We start from the raw sequence: 16,701 nt of genomic DNA on the forward strand, positions 1-16,701 counted from the left end.
TTTGGTTTGCTCCAATATTGGTGATGTCTATCAGATCATACCATATATTATTATTATTTTCCTCTTTGTAATTAATAAGTACTTTTTGGGCAGATACTTGGGACTATGTTCTTTTCAGAACCTCAACCTATTAATTTTAGCATCCATTGATGTTTTTTTAATTCCATCATGTCTTCTATATATGTTAGTTGGTATTCTACATAAGAAAGAGCTGTCTCTTTTTTTTTTAACTTTGTTCATTCAGTTGTTTATATCATATGGACTCATAGATTCTTATTTTATTCAGTGAGTTGTATAATATATTGCTATCATCTTTTTAATGCCTAAATTCTCCCAGATTTGACCAGAAGAATTCTTGTCAAGCAGTTTTTTGTGTTATTTTAACATTTATTCATTGCTGTTTCAGTATTTTCTTATTTCTTGGTACAAAAATCCCCCCTTTTTTCAGATTTGTAGTTGCTGTGCTCCAAGCCCTGAATCAGCCTTTTCTCTTAGGATCCGTGGTTCCTCCTAATGGAGAATGACATATAAAACCCAAGCCTCTGAATCAACCCTCTCTCCAAGGAGCTCTGGTTACTTTTATTGAAAAAGTGTTTACATATGTCTATATATATATATATATATATAAATACACTATATACACATTGGTGGCATTGTTTTTGCTTCTAGGCCCTCAATAAACATGTTCATGTCTGTGCATATACATGCATCTATATTCATAGTTTTACTCTTGGTAGATAGGTAAATATGGAAATAAATAAAATATAGATGTGTGTGTGTATATATATTTATGCATAAGTGCCTATACTATACTCATGTAGATATATACCTATATCCATCTTCTATATAGAGGGATATATATATATTTTGAAATACATATTGAAATATATGAGATATATGTACACATACAGACACACAACACAACAAATATGTGTGTATACTGATATCAACAAAAAATTTTTAATTACTCAAAGCTCAGGTGAAGCCCTGAGGCAGAATAATGAGATCTTACAGAAGAGGGAACTATAGGTGACTTCTTTCTACTAAGTTCTTTTTTTTAATTAATTTTTTTATTAACATATAATGTATTATTTTTTTCAGGGGTGCAGGTCTGTGATCTACTAAGCTCTTACTGCTTTCCCCAAATCACAACCTGAAAAACTGAAGGGAGACGACTTTTCTTTGAGTTGGCCAAGACTCTCCTACCCACTTCCTTGGCCAGTAACATGAAACTGATGCTGAATTACACTCCTAGCACTGTAAAGTGATTCGGTGTTTTGTATCTATGTCTGAAGGTGTAGAGCTAGTAATTAGAAGGAGTTGAGGCTGGAAGGGCTGTAGGAGTGGCATATTCTGGGAACTGTAATATTTCATTCAGATTTTCTGACAGTGGAAGTACTACAGATGCTCAGATTATCCAGTAGTAAAGTTCGCTCTCATAGTAACATGAGCTAGCTTTGGAATCAGCCATGCTGAATTTTAGCTGCAGTATTTTTGCAGATATACAGCAAATAAAATATTACAAAATGCCCCAAATTAAACAGTATCTTATTCATTATTAGTCACTCTTTTTCACCTTAAAATCAAAGAGCACTGTGTATATTGTATTAAATATTTTAGTTTGAAATGTATGAGACTGAAAAATCCTCAGAAAGAATTGGGAGGATAAATGAATAATCGACTGAGTTACAGAGTTCTCTTTTAGGCTTGTTTCTGCTCTTTCAATAGTGAATATTTAGAAAAAGTTAAAAATCAACAAAACTTTATTGAGTTCCTTATTCCACTTCTGTTTGAACTACAATTAAGTGCAAACTATACTCTTCGTTCTCAAGGAATGTAATCAAGGAGAGGAAATAAGACTAAATGAGGCATTATTCTGAATTGGTAAAAAGATTCAGGAAATACATTGAGTCCTCAAGAAAATTAATAAAACAAAATCTAGACCTAGACATGATAGTGAATCTGCAGTCCATAAAAGACATAGGGAATGCTGTAAAAGAAACCAGAAAACGAAGCCTGATTACCTACAAGCTCAATTAGGCTGATAGCAGAAGTATTAGCTACAACCATGGAAACCAAAAACACCAGAGAAAATAACTATTGATCTAGAATTGTATGCCCCAATAAAGCTGTCATTGTTCAGCCCTGAAAGTAAAAGTTACACTGACTGTGTGAATGTTCCTAACATTCCCTTTTGGGGATAACATGTTCTAAGTCAAGTCATTGCTCAGACCTAAAATCTCCTACCAGATGCACTTTGTTTGAAGACAAAATGAGTAAGACTGGTTTCTTAAAAGCCTTGGAGTTTTTAAATTTTTAAAAAAATTTTATTGTTTTTATTCTTTTTAGTTTGATGAACACACATCTTCATTGTGGCCTCTTCTCTCCCTTTAATTGTGATTTGTTCTGTCAGTCTTCAGGTTGATTTCTGGGGTATTTAGGATGATTTGATAGTTATCTAATTGTATTCATGGGACTATACAAGCTTAGGGTCCTTCTAGTCTGCTGCCATCTTCCTCAAAACACCCCTGCCATGGAGTTTTTTTAAATGCTATTTTTATTAATAAGTGAAGTGGAACTGAGTAACACAAAATAGATATAAATTTAGTATAGATTGTGTTAAAAGGAAAAGTCTGTCTCTAAACTTCCAATATGGTAAAACCTGATAATATCAAACTTTGTTTACATTTGTGATACGTTTATAATTCAGACTTTGTTTTAAAGATTTTATTTATTCGTTTGAGAGAGAGCGAGAGAATATAAGGAGGGGGAGAGTACAGGGAGAGGGAAAAGCAGACTCCCCATCGAGCTAGGAGTCCAACATGGGGCTCGATCCCAGGACCTGCAGATCATGACCTGAGCCAGAGGTTTCATTAAAAGAAATCCAGGAAAATTATCAGTTTAAGGCAGACGCTTAACCATCTGAGCCACCCAGGTGCCTCTATAAGTCAGACTTCCATACTGACTCCTCTTGGTTTATTTGTGAAATCAGAGCTTCCTCAGCAAATGAATAATGTTAAAAGGAGATGCTTAGGTAGAACTAAGCTATTTTCAACTGTTCTATGAATATCTGTTTAATAAAAATACCATGTACATAATCATTTTGAGCAGAGAACTGAAAGTAAACTGTTGCTTCACTATACAATTACAAATGATTTAATTTCATTCTGTCATTTAGAACTAGATTTCTACCAAGTTGATTAGTCTAAGTTGTTAAAACATTTTAAAATTAATCTTTTACTAATTCAGGTAGATAATTTATTTAGTCTAACTTCTGAGATTTTTCTTTGATTGCAGGAGGCAAAGAATTTCATAGATACAGTTAAATCTTTCAGAATTTTTCTTTCAGTTCAGTTTATTTACCTTTATAGCCCAAATCAGGATACTCTTAGCATTTAGGGGATACCCTTCTCTTTAGGGGTAGATATAACTAACAATTTATGAGTTTTGTTGTTTTTTGTTTTAGACTAAAGTTCTTACTCTCCTGATAGACCCAATAGAGAAGTTTGTATCTTACATTGTTAATACAGTTGCAAACTAAAAATTGTTTTTGCTCTGAGTCTATCAGGCCAAATTTAGTTTGTTGCTAATGAGAGGATTTCCTTCAGAGTAAGAAAGAATGGAAGCCTTACAACTTAGTAGTAAAGCAAACTTTATATTTTCATTTAATTAAAATATTTATATTAATTGTCTTTTATCTATCCAGTCATATCTCTTGTCATATATGTCTTGTCATCTCATTTCATTTCTCAAATCCAGTTCCAAAAGGTTCTGATGTACTTTCTGGGAGGCTTCTTAGTATCACCCTCTTCCCACCAATCACCTTAAATTTTAATCTGCCAGAATAATTTCAGTGCTTTTGTAGGGGTAAAGGGTATCAGTGTTTGCTTCTTATTAAGGAATGGAAATAATGCTGAAATGTATGAGATACATGATAAGCACACAACAATTGCTCAGTAAATGTCTAAAGTAAATTTATTGCAGAGTGAACATACCTCTTCTGTTGGAAGTACTCCACTGAGAACTGATTTTTTATCAGACTTCATTTTCCTTCTTTCTATAGTTTCTTTGATCATCCCTCCTCACTTCGTTAAAATTTTCTTTAATTCCTAGATTGAGAAACCCTGAGCTAGAAAAGAGTTTAGTTAGACTCTAATTCCTTAGAGGGCATTATTCTATTAGTAGCCAAGGGCTCTATTTCTTGAATATATAATCTCAAAATTACTTTCCTGTCTCTTCCAATGTGGTTCATTAAAAGAAATCCAGGAAAATTATCAGTAGTAATTATTTTCTTTCCAATGTTTCTTTCAAATAACAGTATACTGTTTCGCAGGTAGTGTAAGTACTTTATAACAGAGTATTCTCAGTTTCTACCTCCCATAACCTCTAACCTTACTGCCATTCATTTTACTTTTCTATAAGCTATAATCACAAAATACATTGTCGTTATTTGAACAAACTGTTATCTACTAGATCCAATAAGAATAAGAAAAAAAAATACAGTTTACCTTTATTTGTTCTTTCTCTCATACTATTCCTTTCTTCATGTACATCCAAATTTCTGACCTATATAATTTCCTTTTCTCTGAATAATTTCTTTAACAGTTTTGCAAGGCAGATCTCCCTGCAAAAACATTCTCTCAACTTTTTTTTTGTCTGAGACTGTCTTTATTTCTCTTCCACTTTTGCAGGATGATATTACTGGATACAGATTTTTAGATCGGTGGGTTTTTTTCGTTCAATACTGAATATTTCAGTCCACTGTCTTCTTGCTTGCATTGTTTCTTTTTTTAATTTTTTAAAAAAATTTTAATTTAAATTCAATTAATTAACATATAGTGTATTATTTGTTTCAGGGGTACAGGTCTGTGATTCATCAGTCTCATGTAATACCCAGTGTTCATTACAACACATACCCTCCCCAATGTCCTTCACCCAGTTACCCCATCCTTCCACCTCCCCACCCTTCCAGCGACCCTCAGTTTGTTTCCTGTGATTAAGAGTCTCTTATGGTTTGTCTCCCTCTCTGGTTTCATCTTGTTTCATGTTTGCATTGTTTCTAAGAGAAGTGTGATGTAATTCTTATTTTCCTCTGTAACTAAATTCCCGTACTTCCTCCCCTCATTTCTCCAATCCTCCGTGTCCCTGATCTGGCTTCTTTCCAGATTTTCTCTTTGTATTTGGTTTTATGCAGTTTTAATATCATAAAGCTAGGTATTGTTTTTGGTATTTATCCTGCTTGGAGTTCTCTGTAGTACTTAGATTTGTGGTTTTGTGTCTGTCATTAACTTTGGGAAATTCTCAGCCATTATTACTTGACATAGCTCCTCTGTTCCTTTCTCTTTCTTCTCCTTCTGGTATTCACATTTTATATATGTTAAACCTGTTATAATTGTCCCACAATTCTCAGATATTCTATTCCATTTTTTCATTCTTTTTTTCTCTTTACATTTCTATTTTAGAAATGTCTATTGACATATCTTGAAACTCTAATTTTTTTCCCCTTGGCCATGTCCATCCTACTGATGGGTTCATCAAAGGCATTCTTCATTTTTTTAAAAAATATTTATTTATTTATTTGAGAGAGAGCAGAGAGCACAAGTCGGGGTGGAGGGGCAGAGGGAGAAAGAGAAGCAGACTCTGTGCTGAGCAGGGAGCCCAATGCTGGCTTGATCCCAGGACTCTGAGATCATGACCTGAGCCAAAGGCAGACACTAAACCCAACTGAGCCACCCAAGCGCCCCCATTCTTTATTTTTGTTATGTGTTGTTATGTGTTTTTGATTTAGCATTTCCTTTTGATTCTTTCTTAGAGTTTCTATCTGTCTGCTTACATACTTATTTATTTTTATTGTCCACTTTTCCCAGTAAATTCGTTAACATGTCAATCATAGTTGTTTTAAATTCCAAGTCTTATAATTCTAAAATCTCTGCCGTATCTGAATCGGTTTCTGATGCTTGATTTATCTCTTCAGACCGTTTCTTTTTGCCTTTTAGTATGCTTGGTAATTTTTTGTTGAAAGCTAGACATAATGTATTGGGGGAAAGGAACTTCAGTAGATGGGTGGTTAGTTTCAGGTCTTATGTTTATCTGGCCAGGAGTTAGGCTGTGTTTACTATTTGTTATAGCTCTGGGGTCCAAGGCTAAAATTTTCTCTGTTTAGTTCTGTTTCCCTTATTGTCTTTGAGTTTTCCTAGAGACCTTAAATAGGGTGTGAATCCTACAGTTCTTCTGTAATTCCCTGTTATTTTATAGGAACCCTAATGATGTGGTGGTAATGTGGGGAGATATAGGAGGAAATGTTCTATACTCCTGTCATTAGGTCTCATTCCTTTGGTGAGCCCGAATTGGCCATTTCCCTTGCCTCATGTCAGTTAAGCTCTGGTAAAATAATTTCTTTTATGGGCAGGCCTTATTAAGGAGAACAGAAAGGTCTAGAATATTTCAAAATGGTTACTTTTCCCCTTCCACTGCTGCAAGCAGGAAAGGATTTTTTTCTTGTCTTCACAGTGAGAACCTCGTGGGACTCATGGAAATAAAATTGGGAAACGTTTGGGAGATCTGTCTTTAAGGCTGCACCTCCTATTAATTTTTAATGGTTAAGCTAGTCCATACTGAGCCTGAGCAATTAATCACTTACAGTTGAAGGTGTTCCTTCCACAGTAACGGCTTCAACCTATGACTTCTGCACCTGGGCTTTTGCTTCCTGTAAGCCCTGATTCTCTGTATCTGCCTGTCTGTTTTTCCAGTTTTCAGGACAGTAGTTTGCTCTTTGACCTCATTTCTCTGATAGATGTAAGGAGAGTTGTTGATTTTTAATTTGTTCAGCTTTTTTTTCTTTTTGTGCAGATGGTAGTGACTGCTTCCAAGTTCTTTATATGTTGGACAAGAAACCAGAAGTTTATGTTTCTTATTAGAATGAAGATTTCACTTTAGAGCATGCTTAGTCTCTTAAGCCTTGTATGAACTTCCCTAGAAACAATGTTTCCAGTGAATATTTGAACACAGATGACATTTGGACAGAGATTTTTTTCTCATCTCCTTTTGAAATTATCTTTTGTTGATTTTTCTAAATGCAGAGTACAATCCCATGTAAGCAGGAGGGCAATGGATCCTTGATGCTTTCTTTCTAAACCTTGATTCAGCAATTATAAAAGATTTTTTCTAAAATCTCTTTTTAAAGATTTAAAGATTAAAAAAAAAGAAAAACCCAAACACTTCTCCCTCAAAACATGTAGACAGGATGAATAGTGAGGAGAATTTGTGTACTATTTTTAACTCCTTTCAGTGTACCAGATACTATTCTATGTGGCTACAAGGAAGAGTAAAGGTGGGATACCCAAATTATAATGTTCTAAGGCTAGTCAGGTAACAGAAAGGTGCATGATATGAAGCCTGTATATTACATGATGCTATTCAGTCACATCCAGAGGAGCATAGAGGTGGGACACTTCATCTTAATCTTGGTAGGGTTGAGATGAGGCATGAACAGTTGCCGGAAACAGTTGACATGTGATGGGGGCTAAAGGAGAACATTCAGGCAGACAGAATTGACTAAGAAATAGAGGGTTTAATCTATGGTTGCTCTTCTTCTGCAGTCAGGAATTAGAGAGCAAGGCAAATTGGGCAAGTTACACAGTGTTTCTCCAACTCTACTGATGTATGGTTTTATTATTTGGTTTGATATTTTGTGAAGACACTTGCCTTATAATGTATTTTGAAACCAAGTGTAAGCAGTTTTTGAATCGTTTTCTATTACCATGTAGTATGAAAGTTGAGAATTAACTAATATTTTATTTCATATTGACTTAAGGTATGAACTGCCAAAATAGTTTAATTTTTTAATTCTCAAATTATGTCTCTGAAGTATTTTGTGTAGTGGTAGAATTAACTTGGGTTTGAATTAAGTTTGATTGGTTTTATTATTGCTTTAAACATAAGGATATTTTATGATTTCATAGGTAATAGGAAATTTTCAGAAATGATAAGCCACTCATTTTAGCTAATCTCAGGTCATTTTTCTTGAAGTGGCAGGCCATTATATAACTTCATACATAATTTTGTCTGATTCTACATATTTTTAGTTTATTTTTTTAAGGTTTACAGCACCACTACCTTCTGGTGAAGGTGTAATGAATATAATTTTGACTACTACATCAAGATATAGGTATACTATTTGATTAATAATTATTGGATTATTGCCTTGTTCTAGTGTAGTGTTGTAGTGTTTGAAATTATCATTACTAGCCAAGGTAAAGCTCTTCTAGCATGCATCCAATATACTCTTTCTAAAATGAATGAATACGTATACATAGAAGAAAGAATTTTGGGCTCCTTAAAGAAAGCAGGATAGAGAATCTATTTTAGATTACAGAATACAGCACCAAAGCAATTGACATCTTAATTTTTTAAAAAAATAATCTTCTGATTTTGTTTTATAAAATTTGACTTTTAATTATGTTGCTGCTAAAATTATTCTCTGAGATATTGTGCATAGATGATTAAAGACGTTTTTGGAGAGAGCAACACTTCTTAAAATGACCATTAAAATCTATTAAATCATTGCTTTCACTTGGTATCTCTTTCCTTACTCTCTTTGCTTTCCTTCACAGAAATAGTGCATTAGCTTTCTAGTTTTGCTATAACAAATTACTATAATTTCAGTGGCTTAAAGCCACACAAATATATTATCTCACAGGTCAGAAGTCCAATATGATTGTCACCAGACTGAAATCAAGGTTTGCACAGACTATGTTCTTTCTTGGAGACTCCAGGAGAGAATCCATTTACTGCTTATTTGAGTTGTTGGCAGAATTCAGGTCCTTGTAAATACAGGACTGAGGACTTGTTTTCTAACTGACTGTTAAAGGGTTATCCCACGTTTTAGAGGCTCATGGTCTCCTTCCTCCATCTTCAAAATCAGCAATGACCATTCAAGGTCATTTCACTTTGCATCCTTTTGTTCTTCTGTGATCTTCCAGTTTTAAAAAGTTAAAGGATTAGATTGGGCCAATTTGGGTAATCCAGGATAATCTCCCCATCTCTGGTCCTTAACCTTAATCATATCTGCATAATTTCTTTTACCATGTAACATAACATATGACTAGGTTCAAGGAGTCAGAATGTGGACCTATTTGGGGAACTATGTTTCTGCCTGCTACAAACAGTAATACTAACTGGTGCCTAATTTTGCTGGATTAATTTTTCTTTTTTGTATAGAATACCTCTGACTTTTTCCTCCTGGATTCAGTAAATACAAAACAGGTGTTAGGATTCAGTCACGTTAGTACTGTATCAGGTACAATTCCTATATGGAAATCATAGGAGAAAACAGATTCTAGAAACACTGAAAAAAGAAAATATGGTTTCAGAGTACTGCTTTGAAAAAAACAGGAAGTCCTTATATATTTTTGCAAGTTTATATTAACTGGCCCTAATTTTTAGTATTAAGGTTCATAGTTATTCACATAGCAGCAGGAAGTAAGCCAGAATCTCCTAATTTAGTATTAAAACATTTCAGTTATAAAATGAATAAATACTAGGGATATAATGAACAACATGATGACTACAGTTGACGCTGCTGTAGGATACATAGAAAATTTGGAAAAGAGTAAATCCTGAGAGTTCCCAACACAAAGAGAAATTTCTTTCCTTTTTTTACTTTTTTCTTTTCTTTCTATCTAAGTAAGAAGATGGATGTTAGCTGAACCTGTTGTAATCATGTAACAGTATATGTAAATGAAACTATCATGCTGTAATGCCTGAAAATTATAGTGATGTATGTCGATTATTTCTCAATAAAATTGGTGGAGGTGGACACTCAAAGATAGAGAGATACTCATTCAGAGCAATAACATAATAATTTATGTGAATTTTGATAATGGATGACATTACATCTTAATGTGTTATTTTTGTTTCCTATCTAGATTATCACAAAGTATGTATATGAGCTCTTGGAAAAGGACTGTAATTTGAAAAAAATCTCGATTCCAGTAAGTCCAGTTTTTAAAAATGATTAAACTTCCAAATCAAATAGTTTTCAATTCAGAAGAAACTATTTATATTAGTTTAACTGTGATAAGTTTAAACATTAAGGTCCTAATATGTTGATACTGATAATGATAATATTAAATGCCTGCCAGTATACCTCATTTCATTGTGCACAATAATTCTTTAAAATTAATACTCTTCAATGTAGAGAAAAAAATAGTGATAACCAGTCTTTTTTGAAAATGATGATGCCTTTAAAAGGACTACCCCCTCTGTCTTTTCTCATTTAATTGGTATAATTTATTTTTATGTATTTTTTGAAGTAAACCAGTGTACTTGATATTGCACTAGACATTCACTGTCTCTTTAATTTCCTGATTTTTATAATTACATATTTTATTTCCATGTTATTTCCTGTACACATTTCCACATTCATTCCTCATGCTTCCTGTTTTATAACATTGCTCCTTCCCTTTCTTGCAGAACATTCTTTTCAAATTTTGTACATTCTCCCATCTCAGAGTGAAAAAGTTTGAGATTTGTTCTTAGTCTCAAATTCACAAAAAAATTTTTTAATGTAAAACATGATATAATCAAAAAATGAAGAAATAATAATCTTATCTATGAAACAATGGTGGTGTTAGATTAGATGATCCTTACTGTTCCTAATATAACTCTTTAAGTTATATTGATAACTCAATATAACTGAATTGAAAACTATTTTATGATATATAAAAATCTGGAAGGCTTAATGAAAGTAATTAATTTAAGGCACAAAACTTTGCGTATAAATACTTTGTTTACATGAAATTTTGCATGAGATTTTTAAATTCCTTGGGTAGTGTTACTCTACCAAGAATTGGAGGGTTTGAGGATTTTTTAATAATATTTATCCTCACAAATCAATTCCAAAGTTCAATATTTAAAAGGAAAATCTATTTTATGTTTAATTTTATATAAATACGCTCAAATGCGAGGTCACATTGTTAATCATTTATTCAACAAATATTTGTTCAAGAGTCTTTTAGGTTGCCAGGCACTATTCCAAGTGCTTGTAATGTACTAGTGAATAAAATATTATTCTGTGCAATAGCTAGGCTAACCCTCATTTACTTGGAAACTTTTCTCCCTTTTGTTCAGTCTTCCTTTCTTGCTAATTTTATTTCTTTCAAAGGTTTTGAAGAACAATATTTAAGGAGACTTAGCTTGGTTTATTGTTATAACACAATTAAGACTGAGCCATTTAACTCTTTAATACTTCTATGTGGAGCTTTTAACCCCCCTTTAATTCCTTAGATTTCCAGAAGAGATCAGAAGATGATTGGCCATATAGATTATGTTATATGATTAAGTTTCCCTAATTTTCTTTATAGAAAGCTTGAGATTAGGGTTAGGAGGACTTTGTTTTATAGATCTGATTACCTTCCTCTCATTTAAATTTAGACTATAAAGCTAATAAGCAAAAAAAAAAAAAAGCTAATAAGCATAGAGAAAGCTTTACATTATATGAGACCTGTAGTAAGTGTCATGTCCATTTTTGGTTAGTAAACATTTCCTGATTTTATAAACTGAAAAGAAACTGAAATTTGTTCTGTTTTAGGAAATTAATGTCTCTCCTTAAATTATCATCCTATATTTTATATCATTGTGAAATTTTTCTTCTATAACTATTCATTTTCTCCTGAGTTCTCTTAAATCCCAAAGCTAGCAGTGAAGGTGGTTTTTTGTTTTGTTTTTGTATCACAGTTTTGTATTACAGTTGTTCTTTTTATTATAGGAATACCACCAAAAGTTTTTTTTTTCCTGATGACGAACTAAGTTTTACTTTTATAGTTTAACTATTTAATAAGGAAAGAAAGACTCCTTTCCTTTCCTTTCCTCTCCTTTCCTCTCCTTTCCTCTCCTTTCCTTTCCTTTCCTCTCCTTTCCTTTCCTTTCCTCTCCTTTCCTCTCCTTTCCTCTCCTTTCCTTTCCTTTCCTTTCCTTTTTGTAAATAACAGCACCCTGTGGAAACCTATGATTTGATGGTAAAGATCATGATCATGTCCCATGTTTACTCCATACCTTACATATATGCTCATGTACAAATTATTCTCAATTATAGTATCGTACATTTGTGTAGAACTTCAAATTACATAAATTAACATAATAACCTGATTATAAATTTTCATTCATTTTATTCAGCCATGTTTAAATGATCATCACAATTAGTGGGGTTCATGAGTATCCTAAAGTGAATTGTTAACTGCTAAAAATTGTTTGTTCTCATTGATCAGTTGTTCTTTGAAGTTGATTGGTTAATAAAGTTAGGTGGTGCACTACAATGACTTTTATATGCATTCCTTAATGAAAGCTCAGTTTAGGGAATTAGCGCTGTTTGAAGACAATGGCCTTGGAACAGCCGTTTTCAAACTCAGTTAAGCTAATGCCGAAAATTATGTTTTATTCATACACATATTTTAGTATTTAAACTTAGTACTAACTTTTTACAGAGTAAGTTGTAGATACCAACTTCAGAGTTCTGTGTTAAATTGAGGTGAATATAAGCCAATGACCATCCGAAATACTGCTCTTACTCCTTAATCATTAATACCACTACATTTTTCATTTTCATTGTTTTTTTCCTTAAATATTCTGATGTTATCATGTTTTTAAAGTCAGTTCTTCTGCATGTTCAAGTAAAACTTTTATTCATTTATTCATGGCTACCTTAATTTGCAGCCCTTAAATATTTTTGAACGGCATTTTAATATAAAACACACATTTTTATCTTCTGAAATTAATCACTCTTCCAGTTTTAAAGTGATTACTATGGAATTTAAAGTGCCAACATTCCATTGCTTAAAAAATTGACTCAGCTCCTTGGTAACAGGGGACTTAGTCAAATAGAGAAAAGAAATAGTGAACAGCACCTACTGGAAAGTCTATAGGTACAGGGTTTCTTCTTATTAAGACAAACAGATGTCCATTTCCATAGCATTCCTGGATCCATTAAGGCCTCAATGATTTTAAGAGGTACTTTTATTTGTGCACATTTAGACGTACTCTTTGGTAAATGAATGACTAGACACCTCTGTGGCCTCTTGTTTATTATGCATTGACAGCTTTGCTTTTTAATTTTTTCTTTTGTTCTTATCACTTTTCTTTTTTAAAAAGCCATTTTAACTGAGTGATTCCTCTGTTTTCATATAACATTCATAGGTAAAAGGGAATTTTTCTTCTCAGATTTGGTTTTCCCCATCTCTCATCTATTTCCCTTCCTCTGACTTAAGTCATACCTGCTGTCATCATCATAATTTGCTTACTCTGGACATCACGTGCAAGAGAAGCTAATGTGACTGTTTTACATTTCATACTTCATTTACTGCATACTTAATTACTACTAATATACACTTATGCCATTTTAGCACTGTGTAGCTCTTTTAAAATTCTTTACAGTCATATATTAGTTTAATCTTCAATATATGCTTTCTGAACCAGGCAAGTATTGTAACAAGTTAAGAGGACACATTATTTAGTTAAATGCCTTTTATTTAAAGGAGGCCACTGGTGATGCTAGATAACATTCCTTATTCTAAAAGTTTATTCATTCCTTTATTTACTGAGTGCCTACAATGTGCCAGCCTCTCTTTTAGACATTGGGAATGTAGCTGGATACAAACAAAAGTCCATGCCTTCCTGGATTTGCATTCTGGCGGTGGGAGGAGATGGTTAATAAACAGTTACATAAACAAATTTATAAAGTAAAACATACATTAGATTGTGGTATATGCTATGAAGGTACTAGGGAATTCTTGGGGAGAGTTTAAATGGGGTAGTCAGGAAAAGCTTCCCTGAGGAGAGGATATATTTTTAAGCCCTGTGGCTGTGCTCTTCTTGCTGAAATAATTGCCCTTTGTGCTGTTTAAACAAATGGCCACTGATCTGTTTGTTTTAGAATTAAAGAAATTTTAATTTTTTTCTCTTCCCAGGAATAGTGACTGGGAACATTTAGGTCCAGGACTTTTTTTTTTTTTTTTTTTTGGTATCTAAAGTTTTTGTCTATTTTTTAGTTTCATAATTTTATGAATATATACTGTTGAAGAAGTGAAGAACTATTTCATTACACAGGATGTGGACTGAAATTTCTATGTGAGTCTGTGTATTACCAGCCATCAAGACTTTAGCTTCTGGCTCTGACATGGCTGCACAAAAGCTTCCATTCCCAGTTACTGGCCACTGCTGATGTGGAATACCATTCAGTGCCAGCGATCAGTCATGTGTAAAGGTTGAGAAGTTATCTTTTTGTAAGTCTTTTGAGTTTCTCAAATCTAAAACATACATCATCTGGTTTAAACCTAAACATTAAGTACAATCAAAATGTATAAAATATTCATTCCATAAATAAGTACTACATAAAATATATAAAATTCTCATCCTATAAATATTTAGTATATAAAATAAAGTTATAGGAATACATAAATAATATTCCTTCATAAAATACTTGTGATATGAGCCTATGTTCAAATTATGAATGAAATTTCAAAGACCATTTACATAGAATAGTAGGTGATTGAGTTTTTAAATAGTTCCCTCTCCCGTCTTTTAAAAGCTTAGTAGTATTCCTGGCTAATATACGATTTTCCAACAGGTATACGCTCCAGTTGGGTTTTTCTGTTTTCTATTATAGATGCAATATACTTCTGTTATAGAATTATAGACTCTAGTTCTGTGATCTTAGGCAAGTTATTTAAACTCTCTAGGCCTCAATTTCTTCATCTATAAATGAAGATAATAATAATACCACTTTAATGAGACTGTGTTTGAGATAATGTTTTTAAAACATTTAGCATAGTATCTACACCATAGGAAGCACTCAAAAAATCAGTTATTCTTATTTATATTATAATATAAAAGTCCATCAATAATATAGGGAGATGTATTTCCATTATTCGTTTGTCCTATTACTATCATGTCTTTTATGCTAATCCATCTCATATGTAGTTGTTAATGTCTAATGAATATTTTAATTTTTAAAGCTTTTTTACTTCTATAATTCTGAAATAGCCATTCTGTAATTTATGGTAACCATTAGTTGTTTTCTCATTTATGTCTATGCCTGACCAGAAAACATTTATTTATTATTTAATTTTTTTTTAATTACAGGTAGATGCCACTGAGAGTGAACCAAAGAGTTTTATCTTTATGAGTGAGGATGCTTTGACAAATCCACAGAAACTGATGGTTTTAATTCATGGTAGTGGTGTTGTCAGGGCAGGTCAGTGGGCTAGAAGGCTTATTATAAATGAAGATCTGGACAGTGGCACACAGATACCTTTTATTAAGAGAGCTATGGATGTAAGTGCAATTTCTTTTATATTTTTTTGGCATTTTATAGCTCTGTTTTATTATGTGTTATAAATTATTTTATCCTGTCTCTTCAAAAGTACATTCTAAACATAATTTTATCTTTAAATTGTTTTTTTATTTGTAATGAAAGATTATTCTGCATTATTTTGCAGTTAGAATGAAAAACAAAAATGGTATTTTATTTAGGTAATGTCTTTGAAATGAATATTTTTATTCTAAATTTATCATTTAAAATTTCACTTAAATTACCAAATACTTATCAATATTATTTAAAATACTTATAAAAACATCAAGAGTGCTTTTGTAAATCTTTGCCTACCTAATTTAGTTAAATTGGAAGCTAAAGGAAATCTACTTGAAATTAATTTCTTATTCTTTAAAAGAAGAGTTTAAAAGAAAGAGTTGGAATAACTCAGTGTTTGTCATTTCTTTAAAAACTCTAGAACTCAGAAATAAAATGCTTTATGCATTAGACAAAGGCCTGTAAAACGATAAATTGAAATATTTACTGAATTACTTTATTCTTACTTGAATTCTACCTTTCTAGAAACTGATATTTTAAAATTGTATTCAAGATTTTCTTTCCTATAATAGTGAAATTGTTTTTGTTTTCTTTTTTGTTTGTTTGTTTGTTTGTTTTTGACCTAGCATTGTTAACATCTTAATGTTTGGCTTTTTTTTTTTAATTGTCTCATTCTTTTTTTTTTTTCTAATTTTATTTTATTATGTTGTTAATTATACTGTGTCATTCTTATGTTCAGTGAACAGCCAAATTTTGCAAAGTATAGGTTTCTTTCAAATATGAATAGAGATTTTCTTCAGAAAAAAGTGTCTTGTAAAAAAAGATTTCATATAAGAACTTAAAGTTGTTTAGGAATATATGTGTATGTATGCTTTATAAGAGCTACATTATTACATTTTTGTAATTACAATGGGAGAAGAATTGCTTGATACATTGATGATTTCAAAGGTCAAAGATAAGTTCCCTGCTCTTTTACCTCTGAAATGATAAAATTAAGGCCCAATACAGCTCTTAGAGTATATTTTTGTTAATAGTTTTTGAGGCCCTTAAAATGCTTCAAGTAGAATTTCTTAGGTTAATTGTGTATTTTTTTCAGTGTTCATGAATATGCAAAGAACACAAGACATTACTTTTGATTGGTTGCAAATGTCAGCAGTGCAGTTTTAGTAGAATTTAAGTAAAATTTGGTAGAATTTAAGTAAATATTTAGATTGAGGTAACTCACATAAAATATTGTATTACTTAAACATTTATATTTCCAACTATAAATACTGAAATAAACTTTCTCTCTGACACAGTTTGTGGTTATAAGAGATCCTATCAGTGATTAAGAACATTAT

General features: G+C 32.1%; 1 protein-coding gene across 6 annotated transcripts in view; it reads left to right on the forward strand.

The window, feature by feature from the left end:
• ARB2A (ARB2 cotranscriptional regulator A) overlaps positions 1 to 16,701 on the forward strand; it is a 388,449-nt gene that overhangs the window by 84,608 nt on the left and 287,140 nt on the right. For 5 of the 6 annotated variants that reach the window (XM_081826569.1, XM_081826570.1, XM_081826568.1 and 2 more), the window contains 2 exons: positions 9,927 to 9,992; positions 15,136 to 15,327. The exons of the other annotated variant lie outside the window; for it this stretch is intronic. In XM_081826569.1, the coding sequence (XP_081682695.1) occupies positions 9,927 to 9,992; positions 15,136 to 15,327 (258 nt within the window). The remainder of the gene's footprint in view (positions 1 to 9,926; positions 9,993 to 15,135; positions 15,328 to 16,701) is intronic. 6 annotated transcript variants of the gene reach the window in all.

This window comes from Leptonychotes weddellii, chromosome 7 (assembly GCF_054177405.1).
Source record: "Leptonychotes weddellii isolate Sample4059 chromosome 7, ASM5417740v2, whole genome shotgun sequence".
Classification (NCBI taxonomy): Eukaryota; Metazoa; Chordata; class Mammalia; order Carnivora; family Phocidae; genus Leptonychotes; species Leptonychotes weddellii.